The sequence below is a fragment of the Dreissena polymorpha genome, chromosome 15, assembly GCF_020536995.1.
Source record: "Dreissena polymorpha isolate Duluth1 chromosome 15, UMN_Dpol_1.0, whole genome shotgun sequence".
Lineage (NCBI taxonomy): Eukaryota > Metazoa > Mollusca > Bivalvia > Myida > Dreissenidae > Dreissena > Dreissena polymorpha.
Genome location: NC_068369.1, coordinates 16,071,367 through 16,095,317, shown reverse-complemented (window position 1 = coordinate 16,095,317; position 23,951 = coordinate 16,071,367). Strand labels below are relative to the sequence as shown.

General features: G+C 37.5%; 1 protein-coding gene across 2 annotated transcripts; it reads left to right on the top strand.

Annotated features, from left to right (window-relative positions):
* Positions 1 to 5,314: 5,314 nt before the first annotated feature.
* On the top strand, positions 5,315 to 8,858 carry LOC127860701 (kielin/chordin-like protein). Of its 2 annotated transcripts, XM_052398946.1 has the most exons (6): positions 5,319 to 5,765; positions 6,052 to 6,202; positions 6,501 to 6,617; positions 7,366 to 7,509; positions 7,915 to 7,959; positions 8,405 to 8,858. In XM_052398946.1, exons 2-6 carry the CDS (start codon positions 6,052 to 6,054, stop codon positions 8,512 to 8,514), a joined length of 567 nt encoding a protein of 188 aa, XP_052254906.1. In that variant the 5' UTR covers positions 5,319 to 5,765; the 3' UTR covers positions 8,515 to 8,858. The 2 variants fall into 2 exon arrangements, with proteins under 2 accessions (XP_052254907.1, XP_052254906.1); XM_052398947.1 differs by lacking the exon at positions 6,501 to 6,617 and having other exon boundaries at positions 5,315 to 5,765.
* The last annotated feature ends 15,093 nt before the right edge of the window (positions 8,859 to 23,951 follow it).

Here is a 23,951-nt window from a genome sequence, read left to right as displayed (position 1 = left end):
TACATGGATGACATCATCACGCCAGGTGAGAGTGTGGATCAATGCCTTGAGCGGTTAGAAAATGTTTTTATTCGGCTGAGAGATGCGAATTTAAAACTAAAACCGTCAAAATGCATTTTCTTCCAGCAATCGGCCAATTTTCTAGGTCATTTTGGTACAGCAGACGGTGTCACAACTGATCCTGAGAAAATACAAAGTGTAAAAGAATGGCCGATACCGAAGAATTGAAAGGAGGTGCGTAGCTTTCTCGGATTGGACTCGTATTACAGGAGATTTGTTCACAAGTTTTCGGATATTGCAAGGCCATTACACAAGCTCTGTGAAACGTCAACCAAGTTTCACTGGACAGAAGATTGCCAAAAGTCATTTAACATGTTAAAGACGGATCTAACTTCAACACCTGTACTTGCATACCCAAAGCTTGGATCTAAATTTATTTTAGACACCGACGCTTCTGACGTCGCAGTGGTGGCGGTTCTTTCACAGATACAGGACAACAAAGAACGAGTGATTGCTTACATGAATAAATCGATGAATGAACATAAACGTGCGTATTGAATCACAAGAAAAGAATTCTTGGCAGTTGTTTCAGCATTGAAACACTTTCATAGTTACCTTTACGGACAAGAAATACTTTTGAGGACGGATAATGCAGCTGTAAGTTGGATGAGGTCACTGAAAGTACCGTCAGGTCAAGTTGCACGCATGTTGCAGGAATTGAACACATATCACATGACAGTGATCCATCGAAGTGGGAAGAGCCATTCTAACGCAGATGCACTTTCGAGAAGGCAATGTAAAGCATGTAAGCATCAACAAAGTCTGCAAGAGTCATTTGAAACCAACAATATTGAAACACATGACGCAGCAATAGAACATCAAGTAATGGTTAATCACAAGGAATATGACAAATGATGGTGTTAATAAGTTAACAAATAATCAAGTGCTATTGAACGGATGGAGTGCAGTTGAATTATCGACTAGTCAATTGAATGATGTAAACATCTGAACTGTTAAAATTGCACTACAAGAAGGACGACCCAAACCTTATTGATCAGATATTTCTTCACGTTCATCTGAGTTTAAGACGTTATGGAGACAGTGGGACTGTTTGGAAATATGTAACGATATGCTCTACAGAATATTTGTAACAAATGACGGAGCTTCGATTTACCAACTGGTTACCCCTTTTGATCGACAAAATGATGTCATTAGGTATCATCACGATCTTCCATCTAGCGGTCACCTTGGGGTAGAGAAAACATTAGAAAAGGTCCGGCAAGCATTCTATTTGCCGGGAATGACAGATTCAATCAAAAAAATATTGTAGAGCATGTGATAACTGCACGGCCAGAAAACTATCAAGGGAATCAAACGAGGCCCCATTGGGACAATATATAGTAGGGGAACGAATGGAACGTAAAATGATGGATCTTTTTGGACCACTTCCTGTAAGTGATGCAGGGAACAAGTATATTTTGGTAATTTCGGACTGGTTTACCAAATGGACAGAGTGCGTTGCGATTTCTGACATGGAATCAAAAACAGTAGCAAAAGCGTTACTGGACATGTTTGTTTGCAGGGTCGGGGTACCATTGCAGATTTATGCAGATCAAGGGACATGTTTTGAGTCGAAATTAATGAGGGACCTTTGCGATTTACTTGAAATAGAGAAGACTCGTGCAACTTCAATGAGACCCGAAGCTAACGGACTGGTTGAGAGATTCAATCGAACGCATATATCAATGTTAAAATCGTACTGTGATTCAAAACAGAATCAATGGGAGACTTATTTACAGCAAGTTATTATGGCCTATCGTTCCTCACCCCACAGCAGTACGAAAATTAGTCCGAAAAAGAAGGTATTCGGAAGACAGGTATCACTTCCTATGCGGGCTATCATTGGACGACCACAAACAGATACTGTGAATGATGATCTGAATGGCTATGTAGTTGATCTTCATCACAACATACAGAAATGTCATGATCTCGCAAGGACCTATTTAAAAGTAGCTGCCAAGTACCAGAAGAAGAATTATGACAATAATTCTAAGAAGAGAGTATACTCACTTGGACAGCTGGTTTGGTTGCATTACCCATCCCGAAAAGTAGGAATTAGCACAACATTAATCAACAAATGAAAAGGCCCATTTGTTATTACTAAGGTCTTAGACGATTTGGTATGCATGGTCAAGCAATCATCTAAGGGAAAACCAAATCACTTGGATAGACTTTATTCGTATCATGGAATAAAACTGTTCTTAAAAAATAGCAGAATTTAAACTGTCGATGTATTTTGAACGAACTATTATGCCATGTATATACACTGTAGTAATTATTATAAACAAAAAATGTAATTGTAAAACTTATACAAAAATGTTATATATCATACAGGCCTTAATGTGAGATTGGTATAAAGATTATATTTGTATTAAATTGCACTGTATATGTTTGTGAATTGATCCGCTTCCTTGGAGGCCTTGTGAGACCTGCCACTGTCGAGCCGGCAAAGTGACTTGTTATCCAAGGCAATGCACGCTGTTCCCAGAGCTGCCCCTTTGAACTCTTCACCGCAACTGAATTCCACTGGTCTGACATTGGTGTTACCTCTCCCAACTTGAAACGACTAAATCTACCACAAAGCTGTGATTGTCGTAACATTTCTCTTCTTAACCTGCCAACTGAGATTATATTTTAGAAACAACAGTCAACTTTACATGCCGAAATTAACCACTGAGGTGCAATTCCCGAAAGAACTCTCAACTAGAATCGCCGCTTGCGTATCCTACTAAGATGTCGCTGTCATAGTGTCTCTCAATTTAACATGAGTCATTCCAATAAGCTATCATTGGTGTAACAACTCTCAACTAGACATTCCGCTTGTATATCTTACTAAGCTGTCATTGTCACTTCATTTGCCATGAGCCATCTCCATCAGCTATCATTGGTGTAACAACTCTCAACTAGAATGCTGCTTGCATATCCTATTAAGCTGTTATTGTCAACCAATTAGCCATTAGCCATCCCAATAAGCTATCATTGGTTTAACAACACTCAACTAGACATGCCCTTCGTATATCCTACTAATCTTTCATTGTCACTGCATTCGCCACATCATTTAAATTAGCTATCATGGGTGTAACAACTCTCAGCTAGACATGCCGCTTGTATATCCTACTTAGCTGTCATTGTCATAGTGTCACTTTATTTTCCATGAGCCATTCGAATTAGCTAATATCGGTGTAAAAGCTCTCAACTAGACATGCCGCTATCCTTTACTGAACTCGCATCGGCTTCTTTTTTGAAAATAACTTGTGTGGAACTGCTGATAAAGTATGATGACATATGATATGAAAAAAATGAACGGATTGGCAAAATTTTCTGGATAGAAATTCATTAATATGCATTTGTATGCTTAGCTAAAAATGTCGACATGTGCATTCATAATAAAATATATAAAACAATAAACAATCTTTATTTTGATCTACACATGATGAGATTAGTATTATTATTTATATGCTATTTATGTGTAGTGATTACAATAAGTATTTAAATGTTATTTATATTTTTATAATTGTGTCACTACATGTAACAGCCAATATTTATGTATTTACCAAATAATAATTAAACATACAATACAATTTGAACATCGACAGAACATATCCGTATAATACAAACCTATATAGCACAAAACAAATGGTCGATAAGTACAAGAACCATTCAACCGTGTATTTTTAAATACATTCGTTACAGATTTGTTGTTGAAGTACATTCTGAAAAGTTCTTAGGCATCAGATAACTAGCTTTCATTTTCAAAACAGGAAAAAATAGAAGAAACAGTTTAAACGTTATATTTCTTTTGTGCATTTGATTGTTTTCATTTTTATTTCTTATATGTGTGCACTATCTACAATTAACTCGTATGTTAAATACTTTTCCAAAGTTTCGCTTGCGTTGAATGTGCATTCAGATGATCAGAATTTTTTGGGAAAAAAAAGTTAATGTTCATATTGTAATAAACAGAATTACGAATACCTTAACATTGCCAGCCATTCGAACCGACACGAGAAATCTTAGCAGCCCAAGATATTGATTATTGTCCTTATTATATTCTAAAATCTTCCATATTTGGCTAATGGGGTCATAATCACTGACGACGACTCAGAGATGAGGGCGAGTCAGGTAACGTTTTCTTTTTTTTTCTTCAAAACGTTCAGCTAAAACACTATCGGCATTCCTTGTGAGTATGTCTGGTATTTTCAAATCACACCTAGCAATCGACCTAAATATACTACTCCTGTCCGTAAGGTAGTAGCAATCATGTCATTGAGAAATTTCCCTGAGCCTTCACTTAAAGATATCTTCTATCCAGTCTTGGCTTAGGAATAAGGGTTAATAAGGTAACGTACCTAAATCCAGAACCGTTTCCGCTACAAACCACAAGGACATTATTCAATAAGTGCATGCCAAGTTTACTAAAGAATATATATACGTGGTTCAATGTTATTAACACAATTATTTAATATTGAAACATAACTTTGTTCAGAAAATTGACTAATGAAATCAAAGGTTCATTAATTATGCAATTGTATAAAAAGATTGATTCAAAAAACAAATACCAGAAACTCTAAAATATCGAGAAAAATCGAGCGCGATGATTTTCGATGATATATGACTCCAGTTTGTTGCCTGGGCGATATATCAAAGTTTAACTAAGTATAAGTAAAATTTTCCAAAAATCAAATGCACACGGTTTACTGAGATTATATTATTCTTTAACGATCAAATGTAACTGTACATGGACTTGTTTTAAATGTTACATAAACCTCAATTCGAAAACACGGTTCAGAAAAAAACGTGACGTAATATGATTTTTTACTATTTAGATCACATGTTCGCGACGCGCAGGAGCGAACAAAACATAACTAGGCCTGTGAACAACCTAACCTCTGAATCAGAGTATTCAATGATATTGTTTGTTATTCTGATCAATTTATTTTAAATACTGTATACATAGCTAAACAACCTGTCCTCTGAATCAGACTATTAAATGATATTGTTTGTTAATCTGATCAATTTAATTCAAAAAGTGTATACATAGCTAAAGCATTGTATGCTACCTATTTTATACGAGATAAGTATTTGGTACATTTATCAATTAATCTATGTTCACAGCGGGGTTGGCGCCGGATTATATGTTTTATCTATAAGTTTTATTTGCTCTTTTTTAATTCTTTATCTGTGTAAATGTTTATTGGATGACCGAGACATTAAAAAAGATTATCAAAAGCGCGGAATTTCTTTATGAAAGCAATCCTGTCTGTAATTAACATTTTATTTATTTACATCGTAGCCACTACATGTAAGCAGTGAACTGAAAATAAAATTAATTCAATGCTTTTATTGTTTCACTGTAAACTAAGTGTATCAACATGATTCATTTTATGTTTTAAATCTCTGCTTATATGTTGTAGGTATTATCCCACATCGAGTGTGCCTTTAATGAGATATTTTATTGTTTACAAAACGCATTTTACGAGGACACGATTCGACTGGATTACATTTGCATAAATAAGTCTAACAGGATACAAAAAAACTGATTGGTGAAAGGAAATACAACCAAATAAACTACGTTTTTTATTGGCGGATAGGCTTGGCTTACCTAAATCGTATCAACAGTACAGAGGTCGTTCACTTATACTTGCGAAAATACTTTAAATTGTATCTGTTCAAGTTGTGATTACACGAATCATTTGGCGAAAAAGGTAAGAATATTAAATATTACTTTATGCATAAGTGTGGTTTTAAGCTTATATATATTTTTATTTCGCTATTTAGAATATAATAACTAATTATAATGATAGAATATAGTGATTATTCTGCATTTATTAAAATAGTTATGATATTTAGTATTTGCCGGTTTCATAAGGGATCTTGATTTAATGTTTTTAGTGTTCATGTCATACAGCATTGTCTTAATTCGCCGCACAACAATAACTATAACCGCAATTACAATTATGATTAGTTAATGATTTATCTCAATGTGTGCAGATGCATCTGTTACTGCAAGTCGGTCTGGCATGCTCGTTAATTACGGCATGCCTCGCACGTATTCCCGATTGCTCCCTGGTGGACTGTAGGCCGCCAGATTGCCTCGACCAATACACGCCATATGGCCAGTGCTGTCCTATTTGCAAGCCAAGTACGTTAATATGTTTTTTCGAAGATAATACGTGATTCATTATATGGTAAAATAATATTATAAACAATCAGTGTTAAATATCTTAAGTGTTTATATTCAATTTCTTAATTTGGTTCATTACTACCATCATCATTAGTATCATCATCAACAGCAGCAGATCAGAAACATCATAAACAGCAGTAGAAGCGACAGCAAATGTCCGTACCAATATTGATAGCCTCTTTATCTTGAGATTACATAAATAGTTAGCCATAAGAAAACATAAAAACTTATTCTTTAAAGCATGCGTGTTTTACAGAACAACCATGTACTTACAAGGATAGAGTATACAAGGAAGGTCAGCGATTTAAGGATGAATGTAATACGTGTTCATGTACCAACGGAGCTGTGGTTTGTACAGAAATGGCTTGCCTAGGTAATATATTAGTGCTTACATATATATATATATATATATATATATATATATATATATATATATATATATATATATATATATATATATATATATATATATATATATATATATATATATATATATATATATATATATATATATATATATATATATATATATATATAGATATATATATATATATATATATATATATATATATATATAAATATGTCGCTCTGTGTATACTTTTAAAATCATGAGACATAATTGAAAAGCCGTTAGTGTCATTTGTTAATCAAATGGGCCCAAGTAAAGCACAATTGCACATCGCATGATCACTGTAATCCAAAGCTTAAAGTATATTATTATGTAAATATATGTTTCTGTTAAATTTGTTACTGAATCGTAATGATTAAAAATCGCCGTACACACATGCTATGGTGATTCTGATCGTTTAACTAAATTTATTATTTTGAAGGTATATTTAAGAATAATTCAATGCGTGCTTTAAACCTGTTTTCGTAGATTTTGTAATCAAACAGAATTCATCCGTGCATGGTTGGCGTTTGTCCTAAATAAGACTATAATAACAAACATTTTCCGGATGAGTGTTTTGGTCAGCACTAATCTCTTTTCTGACACATCAAAGCCAATCACATATCATGTAAATGTAATTGAGTGAACGTTTAGATGTTTTTTAATGAGAGGTATTCCACACCTACAGCTTTATTCTGATTCAGTTTGTATATAGTATAGTATCGTGTTTTAGGTAAAGACGGTTCTTGTCCAGTACTGAAGGGAAAAGGCGATGTCGCAGATATGTGTGTCCGAAAGTGCAGTTCTGACTATGACTGTCCCGGTGTCAAGAAATGCTGTTCAAAAGCTTGTGATAACCTCTGCCTTACACCAACACGTACGTTTTAAACGTTGAAGATATATCCGATTACTGATGGTGAAAACATGCATATTAAATGTTGACGTAGCGATGAGGCTGATAAACATGATTACCACTTTGCGAGTTATTGTTGTATGAAATAACGGAATATGTACAACACACGACTTTAATTATTCAGTTTGTAACTATGTTTTGTGCGTAATAGAGCCTTATTATTGCACCGAAACTCATGTTTATAGACATATATGTTTTAACTGTTTAGCTAAAAAATGAATACTTGGAAGATAAACAATATCTGTTTAACAGATGTATCTGTTGAATCTATATATTTTTAGTCTGATACAGTTGATACATAGAAACTAAATCATTCCTTATACATGTATTAATATCAGTTTTTGTGTAATTGTACTTGTTTTATATCAGGTAATCCTAAAACTTGCACGAGCAACGGAATCATCTATAAAGAAGGTAAATACTTTTCACCACTACCATCACTACGATCAACGCTCAAACCTCCTCCACAACAAACACTATCACCAACAAGAACGCCACCATCCCCAACAACACAACAATCACCACAATCACCACTTTCATCACCTGAACCACGACTAACAGCAAAAATAGTACCGCCATTACCATCACTAACAGCACCAACACCGCCACCGCTAATCAACAACACAACAAAATGTCAACTTCTAATACAACAGCAATATCATAAAAAATATCAACAGCTGAGCTTTGTCAACAACAATACATATAAATAAACTACTAATACCTATAATGTGTTCAGTAAGTCTGCATTTAATTATACCACTACTACTACTTCCACCACTACTACCTTTGTCTATTAGGAATAATGTCACGTATTATTGGATGTCATCAAAAATCTGTGTTTGTATACAACTGTCTACAGGTGAAAGTGTGCCACCAAGCCACAGATGTTTGACGGACTGCGTGTGTCAAGCCGGTCAAGTGAATTGTTTGCCAGTACCTTGTGCGCCGGATGTGCCTAACATCAAGTAGTGTAACATCCCCGAGAAGAAATGCAGATTTATACTGTAGAGTACAACAACTCACAACTCTTGATATTCGGATTTGTACAACAGAGCAAAATATCTCATAACTTGATGCGCCGATTACAACTACACAGCGCAACAACTTACATGTGTACTTTCGGCATGCTAGTATCTGCTGCTACTAAACAGAGCTACCATTAGAATAACCCGTTTCTATTCGATGCCTATTTCAGAATCCAAGCTACCGTTTGCAGACCGCCTTGATGCTTTGTATATCAAAATATGCCTTATTCTTCGGTTGTAATATTGCATGTATTTAATTTATTAATTATAATAAAATTGTTTCATTTATTTTTGCACGTGTTTCATTAAATATAACCCTTCGTATATTTGAACGCATGTTTTAATGAAAACACGAGCTGTGTTTATGAAACACAATTTCCCCTATTGGCATTTGAATCCGCAAAGCAACGATTTTAGAGAAAATTAAATCCAAATAATACAAGTAGTTAAATGACACACATTACTAAAGTCGAAGACACTTATCAAGACAAAAGAAATCTTATAATTAAAATAAGTACTACTGGTTTCTTAGCATATTTTCATTCATATGAATACAGTGGTGAAGCACGAGCATGTATTAGCAATTAGCGAAATCAAATCCACCAGTTTTTGTTTTATCGGACTGAAATATTATCGTGTAGACACATTTATAACACCAATAGCGAAGAGTAGCACAAGGATATTTTGAAAGGGTTACTATATTGAACATAGGGAAATTATATCATGGTAATGTTTATGGTGATCGAAACAACCTGTCAAGGGAAATACAAATAATTATACATTTTCAAAATTGTAATAACATAGCTAAACAGAACAACTGTAATCTGTTGTCAGTTTGAACCAGCGTAATAAATGATGGCATGTCCAATTTTATGGGAGTTTTTAAGACGTTCGAAAGGTTCTGTATGTATTAACCCAAATACCATATATGAACCTTTCGGTTTCTTTTTAGGGCACACAATATTGGAGGCATGTGCAACGTTGGTGCTTAATAAATGGTTTACGTTATCGATTGGAAATAACATTTCGTTAAATGAACTGATAACTCTTATGGCCTTAACAATAAAGTAAGTATGAGTAATCCGTTGCAAAATGAGAAGCCAACGTATTCATTTGCAGAAACGGGGCGAATTTATAACGTTAAGCTTCGCCGAAAAAAAAGTAACTTGATGTTTTGACCAATAAGTTAAAAGGATTGTGTCTTACACGTACGATAATAAGTGACTTCAGAACAAAGCACAATTTTAACTTAGAATAAAATGTGACTGCATTCATCGAATAATAAAGCCATAATTCAACACTCCACAAACCATTATGTTGCTTGCACTAATTATGATTTAAACATAAATAACTTGCAAATGAGTGAGTGACTGAATGCGAATGTAGATACACGCGGGTAATACGGTTCACCTAACCAAAATTAAACACATTTATGCTATACATGGCCTTACCGTTTTGCTATTTTCTTCATTAATGATTTTGTGTATTCAACAATAAGTATCCCTTACTGTTTTCTAACACCGAAAATATACTTTCGGATAAACGATCATTTACCTGGCGTCTCATGGAATGTTCGACATCGACCATCTGACAGTTGATTTTCCGTTGCAATATATTGTAATAAGAATACCTGATAATGCGGGGCTCATTGCAATATTGCACAGCTTAACTTAAATTAACATCATTTAGGATGTCATAGTCGCGACATATCAAACTGGATCGCGAATGCACATGAAAAATGGACTTAGCACGAAAAACCACATAACTAAACACCCTGATATATATTCGTTTCGTTAACAATGTCTCCGCAAGTCTTTTAAAAAGTAGATTTATACTATAATGATTGTGCAGAAATTCAGAACATGTACTGTTACAGGGCCGGATCCAAATTAAAATCACCGGGGAGGCACAAGTCTTTAAGGGGAGGATTAGGTGGGTTACACTGACCGGTATTCTAGAATCCAAGAAAACGCCATTTATTTATCTATAGATTGATCGATCAATTGGGACGGTGGTTGGGTGTTACGGTCGGTCAGTCGGGCGGACGGACAAACATACAGGCAAACCGACAGACAGACAGACAAACAGAAAGACAGACTGACCGACAGACAGACAGACTCAATGATTCAGTACTAAACACTTATCATCTAACATTATTCCATCAATAGGCTTATAAATCTACCAAACCAACCAACGTCCAAACAAATGCATACACCTCTCATTTGGCATCGCCCATGTGATTCATGTGAGCTTCAATCTGGGAAAATGGGGGTTAAATACATGTAAGTCAAGTGTCGCCCCAGTTTAGCGTGAGCAGTCAGCACAAGCTATCCGGAGCGGTATTTTTGTGCATAAGTTTTCACGATGACGAGACTTCATACACACGAAAAGTACAATAAAAGCGAAACAATGTCGTCCTAGTCAAGCATGAGCGGACTTCACAGGGTAATCTTGGACGACACTTGACGCAAATGCATTAAGCCCCGTTCTCCCGGAGCGAGGTTCGCAGATGCGATAGGAAAGGAACTTACGATTTTCGCTATGTTTATGCATTGCTTTGTACGTAGCACGTGTACCACTAAACTAGCAATGCATTTTGTTTTCTGACACAGTCTAACGAAATCGGTTACAATCGTTACAAAGTTACAGAACGCCTTATATTCATTTTAAATATCGTGATAAGATACTTTATTTTCTAGAAAAAAAAACAGAAGCGGGAAACCATTAATATAGGAGCCTCGCTCTGGGAAAACGTGCCTTAATGCATCAACGTAAAGTGTCGTCCGTGATTAGCATGGAGGTGGGGTGGGGGGAAAGTGTGCCCCCTGTGCCACGGGTGGATCGCGACTAAGTAATGAACATATTTGCTATGCATACGTTATAAATTGCACGAAATACGAACCCTTTACGACTAAACTATTCATTATCCGCTATTAACACCTGATACCTTTTGTTGAACTTTTCAATACAAAAATCTCCTCACAGCATGGGCTGAGCTGGTTATACATTGTGTACTGTTGTGTTTGTTATTTTGATTAACATATCTTTATTGTGGTTTATTTCCATTACTATATATATATATATATTTATATATATATATATTGTAGTTGTTTGCATATTTGTTTTTTTATTTTAAAATTACTTACTGAAATAACAAATACGCTAAATATTATAATCGGCTTTGATTGTCCCATAAACAACTTCGATATGCTGATGTGTTTTTCAATTAACAATGGCATTAACAGTTTGATTCCCTAGCGACATCTTACACTCGAGCTGTTTAACCGATATGCGACTTACATGGTGCTTCAAATAGGATACAAATAACTATAGGAACCATAAAATTAGGTCGTAGCGAAATATAGATATTATTCGCCGAACAAAGTAGTACGGTTGAATCATTTATGGCAGAAATTTCAGTTCTTCGACGACATTCATTCACAATTGACATACACTGTGAATTATATGTGAAATGAAATAATTTTAAACGGATCCCAAATACCAAAACAGTCAAAACACATTTATCATGTCGTGAACGAGTACATTGATGCAAATTTGTGCATAGTGCCCTATGCTGCGTCATAGCCACGTGGTATTATCGCGCGATCACATGTAGTTGGTTAGACTTTCCGGCTATAAATAAATCAAGTGAAAACAAACCACTGTCAGCAATTAACTCCCTTTACTGTGTATAGTGCGTTAGGCTCAATATCAGTCAAATATCTGTAATCACAAATTGAAATCATTCGAAACCTATGGCAAGCGAAATGCACATTAATTCCTTAAATCACGGTTTAACAGTTAACTATATAGTTAAGAGACTTTGAACCCGGGTTCCAAGTGCCGTTTGCACATTAATTTCATTAACCCAGGTTCAAGACTTTGAACCGCGGTTTAAAGTGCGTCTAAAAATAGATAAAAATCTGTTATATGAGACAACCAATCAGCAAAGCTGAAACCACAATTAGAAGGTAAATGCCGTGACTTCATTGGTCATCTCTTAACTATAGGGTTAAGAGACTTTGAACTGCGGTTCAAAGTCTCAAACTGCGGTTAAGAGGCGCGGTATGCACATTAATTATTTAACAGTTAATTAGTTAAGAAACTTTGAACCTGAGTTCAACTTGCCGTTTGCACATTACTTCCTCTCTTAACTATAGAGTTAAGAGACTTTGAACTGCGGTTCAAAGTCTTAAACTGCAGTTTTAAGTCTTAAACTGCGGTTCAAAGTCTTAAACGGGGGTTAAGACGCGCGAAATGCACATTAATTATTTAACAGTTAACTATAGGGTTAAGCGACTTTGAACCCGAGTTCAAAGTGCCGTTTGCACATTTATTCCTTAAACCAGAGTTCAAGAGTTTGAACCGCGGTTCAAAGTGTGTCTAAAGATAGATACAAATCTCTTATCTACATTAGTCAGAGACAACCAATCAGCGGAGCTTAATCCACAATTAGAAGGCAAATGTCAAGATTTCATTGGTCGTTTCTTAACTATATAGTTAAGAGACGTTAAACCGCGGTTCAAAGTCTTGATCCCGAGTTTAATGAATTAATGTGCAAACGGAACTTTGAACCCGGGTTCAAAGTCTCTTAACTATATTGTTAACTGTTTAACCGTGGTTTTAGGAATTAGGCATTTCGCTTGCCATACAAACCATTATTATATGCAGACGGCGCAGGCTCGAATTGCCACACACCTATGCGGAATAAGGGGGGATGAGATGAGATTTAAGCACGTATCGAAGTCTTTATTTATTGCTTTAAATAAATAATATAAGCATTGGATACAAAATAGCACCAGTAAAAAACAAGAATGAAATTACAGAAAGAAAAAAGTAATCCTCAACTAGGCTCGTACCACTGACACTTGGAGTAAAAGTTAAGCACACTCGGCCATCCGTGCTTAGATAGTAAGTAATGGCTTTATCCTTGATATAAGCAATCCTCGTGAAGTCGCAAATATAACGATAACAACAGAACTCTCAAATTATTCAATCGTTTGGCATTTATAATTTTCAGGTTTTAAAATCGTCAAAAGATGCATATAATTGCTATTTTAAAGCATGTCTCCTCGAAATTATCAGTACTACAACGAAAATTTGCAAATCTGAAACTTTTTTCAATTTTATCAAGTTACCAAAACGTTAAGAGGTCCCTTTACAGCGGAATTTGTCGTCCCTGATAAGCCTGTGCGAACCGCAAATATCTGCGACGATACATGGTTTAGCCTCGTTTTTCCACAGCGATGCTCATTTTATGTCTCCCAGTCTATACTGGGGGACATAATGTTTTTGCCCTGTCTGTGTGTTTGTTGGTTGGTTTGTTTGTTGGTTTGCGTCAAACTTTAAGATTGGCCATAACTTTTGCAATATTGAATATAGCAACTTGATATTTGGCATGCATGTGTATCTCATAGAGCTGCACATTTTGAGTGGTGAAAGGTCAAGGTCATCCTTCAAGGTAAACGGTAAAATATATGGGGGACAAAGTGTTTCACAAACTCATCTTGTTGTTTCCTTAAAACACGCTCATATAAACCAGGGTGAAATCGTATGAAAAATCAGACACATATTAAGCGTAGACACTCCTTATATTCAGCCACATTTAGGAACAAAATTTTCTGAAATGAAGGAAATGTTTTAGATTTGTAGGACTTAAATATAGTCTCTAAGATAAAATCACTACAGACGTTGATAATGAGCAAATATACTTTTAAAAAATTGCTTCGTACTTAAAATTGTTTAAGAATGTGAAATAAGACGGGCTTTTTGTCGGCAGGTCAGTTTATTTTGTATTTTTCCCGATGTCGAAAAATTATTTTTCTAAAAACAAATGGGTATTTTAAAACTTTTTTAGTCATGGGTGTAATTCTTATAGACAAAATAAATTGCATACATTCAACTTTGAGCTTATGATTTTTAAAATGGCACAAGACTTTGTAACAACAAACACAGTTATTTAACAATTAGGTTAAGGCTCTGGTGCAAGGTAACATTCAGGATACATTCAACAATAACACATCTCTTCTTCAAAGGTAAATGTTTGTGTTTACATGTACTAACTTATAACTTTAGTTTGCATTGACCAGCCTTGACGAAAATATTTATAGCAAGTCAGCGCTGAGACTCAGCATTTGGGGCCAGTGGGTTCAAGGTCGTTTGGATGAAGGTAATTGTTTGTGAATGTCGCGCACACGAAGACCTAGATGAGGATTGCACTTGTGGCCCGTCGGGTCAATAACACGCAGACCTAGATGAGGTTTTCACTTGTGGCCCGTCGGGTCAGTAACACGCAGACCTAGATGATGATTGCATTTGTGGCCAGTCGGATCAATTACACGCAAACCTAGATGAGGATTGCACTTGTGGCCCGTCGGGTCAATAACACGCAGACCTAGATGAGGATTGCACTTGTGGCCCGTCGGGTCAATAACACACAGACCAAGATGAGGATTGCACTTGTGGCCCGTCGGGTCAATTACACGCAGATTGCACTTGTGGCCTGTCGGATCAATAATACGCAGACCTAGATTAGGATTGCACTTGTGGCCCGTCGGGTCAATAACACGCACACCTAGATGAGGATTGCACTTGTGGCCCGTCGGGTCAATTACACGCAAACCTAGATGAGGATTGCACTTGTGGCCTGTCGGGTCAATAACACGCAGATCTAGATGAAGATTGCACTTGTGGCCCGTCGAGCCTATTACACGCCGACATAGATGAGGATTTCACTTGTGGCCCGTCGGGTCAATAATTCACAGACCTAGATGATAATTGCACTTGTGGCCTGTCGGGTCAAAAACACGCAGACCAAGATGAGGATTGCACTTGTGGCCCGTCGGGTAAATGACACGCATACCTAGATGAGGATTGCACTTGTGGCCCGTCGGTTCAGTAACGCGTAGACCTAGATGAGGATTGCACTTGTGGCCTGTCGGGTCAATAACAGACAGACCTAGATGAGGATTGCAGTTGTGGCCCGTCGGGTCAATTACACGCATACCTATATGAGGATTGCACTTGTGGCCCGTCGGGTCAATTACACGCAGACCTAGATGAGGATTGCACTTTTAGCCCATGGGGTCAATTACACGCAGACCGAGATAAAGATTGCACTTGTGGCCCGTCGGGTCAATTACACGCAGACATAGATGAGGATTGCACTTGTGGCCCGTCGGGTCAATTACATGCAAACCTAGATAAGAATTGCACTTGTGGCCTGTCGGATCAATAACACGCATACCTAGATGAGGATTGCACTTTTAGCCCATGGGGTCAATAACACGCAGACCGAGATGAAGATTGCACTTGTGGCCCGTCAAGTCAGTAACGTGCAGACCTAGATGAGGATTGCACTTGTGGCCCGTCGGGTAAATGACACGCAAACCTAGATGAGGATTGCACTTGTGGCCCGTCGGTTCAGTAACGCGCAGACCTAGATGAGGATTGCACTTGTGGCCTGTCGGGTCAACAACACGCATACCTAGATGAAGATTGCACTTGTGGCCCGTCGGGTCAATAACACGCATACATAGATGAGGATTGCACTTGTAGCCTGTCGGGTCAATTACACGCATACCTAGATGAAGATTGCACTTGTGGCCCGTCGGGTCAATAACACGTATACCTAGATGAGGATTGCACTTGTAGCCCGTCGGGTCAATAACACGTATACCTAGATGAGGATTGCACTTGTAGCCCGTCGGGTCAATTACACGCAGACCAAGATGAGGATTGCACTTGTGGCCCGTCGGATCAATGACACACAGACCTAGATTATGATTGCTCTTGTAGCCCGTCGGGTCAATTACACGCAAACCAAGATGAGGATTGCACTTGTGGCCCGTCGGGTCAATAACACGCATACCCAGATGATAATTGCACTTGTGGCCCGTCGGGTCAATTACACGCATACCTAGATGATGATTGCACTTGTAGCCCATGGGGTCAATAACACGCATACCTAGATGAGGATTGCACTTGTAGCCCATGGGGTCAATAACACGCATACCTAGATGAAGATTGCACTTGTGGCCCGTCGGTTCAATTACACGCATACCTAGATGAGGATTACACTTGTAGCCCGTGGGGTCAATTACACGCAGACCGAGATGAAGATTGCACTTGTGGCCCGTCGGATCAATTACACGAAGACTTAGATGAGGATTGCACTTGTGGCCCGTCGGATCAATAACACACAGACCTAGATGATGATTGCACTTGTGGCCCGTCGGGTCAGTAACGTGCAGACCTAGATGAGGATTGCACTTGTGGCCCGTCGGGTCAATTACACTCAAACCTAGATGAGGATTGCATTTGTGGCCTGTCGGGTCAATAACACGCAGACCTAGATGAGGATTGCACTTGTGGCCCGTCGGATCAATTACACGCAGACCAAGATGGAGATTGCACTTATGGCCTGTCGGGTAAATAACACGCAGACCTAGATGAGGATTGCACTTGTGGCCCGTCGGGTCAATTACACGCAGAAGTAGATGAGGATTGCACTTGTGGTCTGTCGGGTCAATAACACGCAGACCTAGATGAGGATTGCACTTGTGGCCCGTCGGGCCAATAACGTGCAGACCTAGATGAGGATTGCACTTGTGGCCCGTCGGGTCAATTACACGCAAACCTAGATGAGGATTGCATTTGTGACCTTTCGAGTTAATAACACGCAGACCTAGATGATGATTGCACTTGTGGCCCGTTGGGTCAATAACACGCAGACCTAGATGAGGATTGCACTTGTGGCCCGTCGGGTCAATAACACGCAGACCTAGATGAGGATTGCACTTGTGGCCCGTCGGGTCAATTACACGCAGATTGCACTTGTGGCCTGTCGGATCAATAACAAGCAGACCTAGATGAGGATTGCAGTTGTGGCCAGTCGGGTCAGTAACACGCAGACCTAGATGAGGATGGCACTTGAAGCCCATGGGGTCAATTACACGCAGACCGAGATGAAGATTGCACTTGTGGCCCGTCGGGTCAGTAACACACATACCTAGATGAGGATTGCACTTGTAGCCCGTGGGGTCAGTAACGTGCAGCCCTAGATGAGGATTGCACTTGTGGCCCGTCGGGTCAATTACACGCAGATTGCACTTGTGGCCTGTCGGGTCAATAACACGCAGACCTAGATGTAGATTGCACTTGTGGCCCGTCGGGTCAATAACACGCAGACCTAGATTAGGATTGCACTTGTGGCCCGTCGGGTCAATAACACGCAGACCTAGATGGGGATTTCACTTGTGGCCCGTCGGGTCAATAACACGCAGACCTAGATAGGGATTGCATTTGTGCCCCGTCGGGTCAATAACAAGCAGACCTAGATGAGGATTGCACTTGTGGCCCGTCGGGTCAATAACACGCAAACCTAGATAAGAATTGCACTTGTGGCCTGTCGGATCAATAACACGCATACCTAGATGAGGATTGCACTTTTAGCCCATGGGGTCAATAACACGCAGACCGAGATGAAGATTGCACTTGTGGCCCGTCGGGTCAATTACACGCAGACCTAGATGGGGATTGCGCTTAGGGCTCGTCGGGTCAATAACACGCAGACCTAGATGGGGATTTCACATGTGGCCCGTCGGGTCAATTACACACAGAAGTAGATGGGGATTGCGCTTAGGGCTCGTCGGGTCAATAACACGCAGACCTAGATGAGGATTGCACATGTGGCCCGTCTGGTCAATAACACGCAGACTTGGATGAGAATTACATGTGTGGCCCGGCTGGTCAATTACACGCAGAAGTAGATGTGGATTGCGCTTGGGGCCCGTCGGGTCAATAACACTATTCGCTGGAATTTGCTGTGAAGTATGGTTCTGAAAATTTGGGTTTCATTATCATACCTGCATACTTAGCATGTGGGCCGGTCGGGTATAAAAACCGTTTCCGCGTATACATTCTTGTTAATCCCGTTGTGTTAAATTCTTACGCATGAGAACTCCAAAACGTTGTGCATTGGTCGATAAACTGCGCCACTTCGAAACTTGCAACTTTATTGTCAGATTTTTTTTCTACATCTGGGCCTAATATCAAGACAATATTTTAGTCAATATTATGGCTCAACTAAGATTTTGTTTTTTCACACTTAGATAAGTGTGCCAACCGTGATCGATTTGGTATTCATAAAAGCTTGTTTTGAGTTTTAAATCCGATTCAACCTCGAGTTTAAAGAGGAATATGTGCAAAGCCAAGAAAATGAATTTCCATTATACTGGGTCCTAATCAAAATTAAGTCGCTGAATTGTAGTGAGAACCTTATCTATGTAGTTAAAAAAGTAAAACGACCTCATTTAATCGAAATATACACGGCGATTACAGAGGGATAGTCACGTGATAGCCAAGATGGTGACGTCCATGCCGAGACAGTTATTTATCGCCGTTTTATACCTTTTATTTCTTTTGTTTAATTTTTAAATGATGCTCACTTTCCAGCCATATCAGTAAACATGTGATTTACGTTCATTTTGCATTAAAATTCGCTTTATATCTCGAATTTACTCCCCGCAAATATTCTTTGTAGAGCTTTAATTAGGTCATCCCGCTAAAAAATTCTACGCAGCGAGTTAATTCTAGATAAAGAGCGAATAAACACGAAATAAACGCTAGTAACTGTCTTGTTGATATGGCTGGAAAGTGAGCGCCATTAAAATTATAAAAACAAGTAATAAAGGGTATGAAACGGCGAAAAATACCTGCCTCGGCATGAACGTGGCCATCTTGATCACGTGATTACCCCCTCTGGATTAGCTAACCTAAACCCGCGCTTTGAAAATGTATGAACTCGTGGTAACAGTTTCAGCACATTTGCGGGGGAACGACGAATGAGTGCTTTGTGAATGCAGTAATTATGTGTGAAGAATCCTTTTAATCCCACTTTTACAGCGAATTCGGTTGATTAAAGCCCCGCTAGGCGGACACCTCATCCACTACACCACGGCGACTGTTGAAAGTATCAGACAAAAATGTTGACTATTCATTAAAAGTTTCACCGGTTCGCGTAATTGCCCAGTCCCTGTGATCTTTTATTGGTGGCCAGCCCCTGTATTTAGCTATTAATTAAAAGAATTAACTTTGCATTATTGGCAATAAATGTTGTAATAAATATAATAGGCACAAATGCAGTACTTATTTACACTTATTTACACACAAAAATCACCACTTTGAAAGATATTCTTAAAACAAAAATATATACATTGATCCGTACAATAACTGCTCCTCCCATAAAAAATGCATTACATACTAGTCGCCGCTCTCCAGAGCGACGCCAATAATAATTTCTAACCTACGCTTATTAAAATCAACAAGTCGGTGACTTCATATCTTTCGTACACTAAAATCGCATTTTGCTGTGTTCATTTCTATATAAACTTTCTAATAGCAATAAGATGTGTATCGAGGTTTGATTGCGGCTATTTCTGTTATGTTATCGACTATGTCACGGCCGTTAATCACGGGCGCTGCCTCTTTTTTCGCGATGCATTGATAAAAGAGCCTATGCTACTTCCGAGGTGGCGCTAAGAACAGGAGGTTTTGAAATGTCACGGATAATTCTATATAGTGAATAGATTTTATATGTTTTGTTCAACATAATTCGCCTTATTTTTAAAAAATGGGCAATGTAGTGCGATTCAGCGAAGACTTATTCATCCACAGATGTACAGAAACATATAATTACAACCTATTCGGAAACGTGATGACCTAAATAAGTTGTGGCATGGTGAAGGTTTTAACAAAAATTCGATGTACTTTGACTGTGTGACGAGCACATTATTTACCCAACGAAATCGCTAAAACATCAAACCATTGCTTTGAACATAATATATATAAGTTGTCCTATGCACAAAACATTGGCATCTTGTCGATCTAATAAAGTATTTGGTATTGTTCCAAAAGAGATGGAACCAATGCCAAGGAGGTGGCGCTAATGACAGTAGATGGCGCCAATTCACATTTTCAGCTATTTTAAATTTCTGTGCCGACCATACACTTTTTGTGTCGAATTCCAGGTTGACTGTTCGATGATTTTGTCCTAATTCGATCATAATGAAATATAATAAAAACGTTAAGTCTACATAATTATGAAGAAACGTGCGTTGCAAAGAGATTTTAAAGATTTCTGTCATTGAATATATTATAAAACTGGAAAGAAACTCGATTGTAATACAAAAAGGTTCACGATTAAAACCGGAGCTATCCTAATGTTTTGCAGATGTTAGTAGGAACAAACGACATATTTTAGCCTAATAAAGATTCGTTGACCTTTGTCTTTTAGTGAATTAAACGATTGGAATATTGTAAAAAACTAATCGTTGCAAGCAGACGTAACATCTTTTAATTATTTCGTAAATTATGTTATTGTATAAACACATTTGTTTTAGAAAACATTATTTGAGACTGGTGAGCAGTTAGTTATTTGACTTATTGAATATTACACATTTTTGGTTTATATAGTGCTGTATGTTTGTTAGGTTATGGACTTTATTATTAAGTTGGTTACTTATATATAAACATACCTACATCTTGTTTTTTTATAGAATGTGTTTATATTCAGTATAGATTTTTTGTTTAAGTATTTACGTTGAAAAATATAAAGACATAATAAAAAGGAACATTATATATCTTATGTAAGTCATGTGATAATTCATATATCGTTCATTAGCGCCACCTCATGTCCTTGCATGTGTTTTTGCATGCAACAACTAGTATAGGTTGAACACAATCGTTTGATGTCATTCGCGAACTTATCGGCATGACAATTGCTCGTCAAACAGCTAAAAAACATCGATTTGCTTTCAAAAACTCCACCATGCCACAAATGTTAAAGGTCTTCACGTTCACATATGGGGTTTGATTGTATGTTTATGTAGATTTCTGGGTGAATTAATCTACGCTGAATCGCACTACATTGCCAGATTTTTTAAATAATGCGAAATGTGTTGGTAAACATATAAAACATATTCACCCTGAATAATTATGCGTGAAATTTCAATGCATCCGGTCCTTAGCGCCACCTCGGAAGTAGCATTGGTTCATTTAGTAATGCATCGCAAAACAAAGGTGGCGCCCGTGATTAACGGCCGTGTATGTTAACAGTTTGAGTTTCTAGCCAGCTGATATAGTGAATGACATTTCTAATGCAGAACATTTATTATTCTCCTTCCTTATAACATGGTCAAAACATCAACCTGAAATTTCGCATATTGATATTGTAAAACGTTTACACAAAGTTGCATTAACATCATTTATCCATGACGTTCCGAAACTTCTACACCACGTGCGAGGTGTCTTCCACGTGCTGCTCTTGCTAATGGAAGTAGGCGAGTATGCGAACGGTATTGCTTTTGTTTTGCAAATTATTTTTTTCGTAGGACAATTTGACCAAAGTACAAATATTTGTTTTAATATTTGATAAAAAGGTGATTGTAGACTGACCACTCGTACAAAGCAGCCATGTTGTTGAACGCAAGCTCGTATCGCACGTGAAACAAGAATCACATAAACTAAAATTTACTCTGCCATTAAAACGATAATATCCAAGAAATATGAAACGTTTCTGTGACGAGTTGAACATAAAGATTACGGGACTTGAACGGACCTATTCGTGAATTGATGAATTTTCCTTCGGCATTCAGCTGATATCACTAGTCCTCGATGACTAAATAGATGTAGAAAACGCATGTGTCTGTTGAATTTGGGGTCGACACGTGCTCATGACCGTGTGGGACACGGCTCACAGGCTGGTTGTTAAACTGAAAGAGAATACCAAGATCTATCACAGTGATATCAAGCTTTATAAAACATTAAACGTAAGAAACAAAAAAGTGTGATCTAAACGAAGTACGCTCTGTGATCCATTATTGATAATTGAAAATAATTTACCTTTCAACAAATTGCAATACTGTTTAGAATGTATATCACGGTATTGTTTGTACTGCTGTCGTTTGTTATCGTTGAAATTATAGTCAAAAGCAATCTCTTAATGCACATGAACCTCTATTCATGCTTTAATGTCATGTTTATTATTGATCTTACATGTTTTATATATCATCGCACCAACCACATTTACTGTAAAGAATAGTTGTAGTGATAATCCCACGTAACTAGATTTCTATATCACTTGGCATGTGCTGTTGTATGATGCCTTTATTATTCCTTTTTTTATATAACTTACTCATTTTTGATTACACCTTACCAAAAAGTTTGTTTAAACATATTTTTCATTTCACATTATATAGTAGAATATGTAAGCACATGTGGTGCCGGAATATAGCAGAGAACACTAGAGCTAAAATTCACTGACATGGTGGAATAAGAAGAATATTGTCATGATATCGCGTCAAAATGAATCATGTCCATATATCAAATGTTTACCTGTATGTCACTCTGTGTTTTGACTGAACATATAAATAGAAAAGACATTGATTTTGTATATATCCTCTAAACCAATAGGTAATTTATACGAACATTATTGGAAATAGTGTCAACAATAACAATTTATTTCCTAGGTAAGACACGGTAAACTGAATCGACTAAAATAAAACTGACACTTTTGGTCATAGTGCGCCAGACAGTTGCAAGTATATTACTTCGTTTTACAATTTTAACAAAACGTCAAATTGTTTCTTATTCAAATAGATACCCCTGTTCAACTTTATTATATGATTTTAAATGAGATTAATTGCGATTAATTATGTAACTCGCGTGACGTTTGTGTGCCTTCCAACGGGTTTATGCCGATAAGTATTTCAATATGATTTTGTTCAAAGGATTACAATAAAGTGATACTACGATTTTTATTTTTTATTTTTAATACCATAGTTTTAATATCCATAATTAACATACTACCATTAGGGGATAAACCGTTTCAGAGAACGGCGTTTGTTCTGCTTAGAAATAGTGTTTGGTAAGCGATGAGGCTTGTAACGATGGGACCAACAATCGAACCATATACTGCAAGTACACACCAGACGCTGTGAGAAGAAATAATAGGCATTGTCCCGACCATGAAAACAACGTTGTTCTAAACGCCGACACGATACTCCCTAGTAAACCGATGCATTATATTTAGGAATAAATATACGGGATATCAAGGGCCAACGTTTTGGGACTTACTTCCATTCAATATGCTGCGTTTAAAAGTAGATCCTATTTGAATTTTAATTTGTGTTATCTACATCTTCTATAATATCAGTGCGATATCCGCTACTGTTCAAATGGACATTACTACAACGCAAATGTGCATTATCGGAGAAAATGTATTATTATGCAGGAAATACATACACCATACACCGTCATATTAAACTTATGTAAAATCCTATTTTGTTTGACTGGCGAGAATGTCGTTAAAAAACAATATAG

Excerpts from the sequence above, each read along its gene's own strand:
- LOC127860701 (XM_052398946.1), top strand. The coding sequence starts at position 6,052 with ATGCATCTGTTACTGCAAGTCGGTCTGGCATGCTCGTTAATTACGGCA. Across the intron at positions 6,203-6,500 it reads CTGTCCTATTTGCAAGCCAA|AACAACCATGTACTTACAAG; the intron begins GTACGTTAATAT and ends CGTGTTTTACAG. Across the intron at positions 6,618-7,365 it reads TACAGAAATGGCTTGCCTAG|GTAAAGACGGTTCTTGTCCA; the intron begins GTAATATATTAG and ends ATCGTGTTTTAG.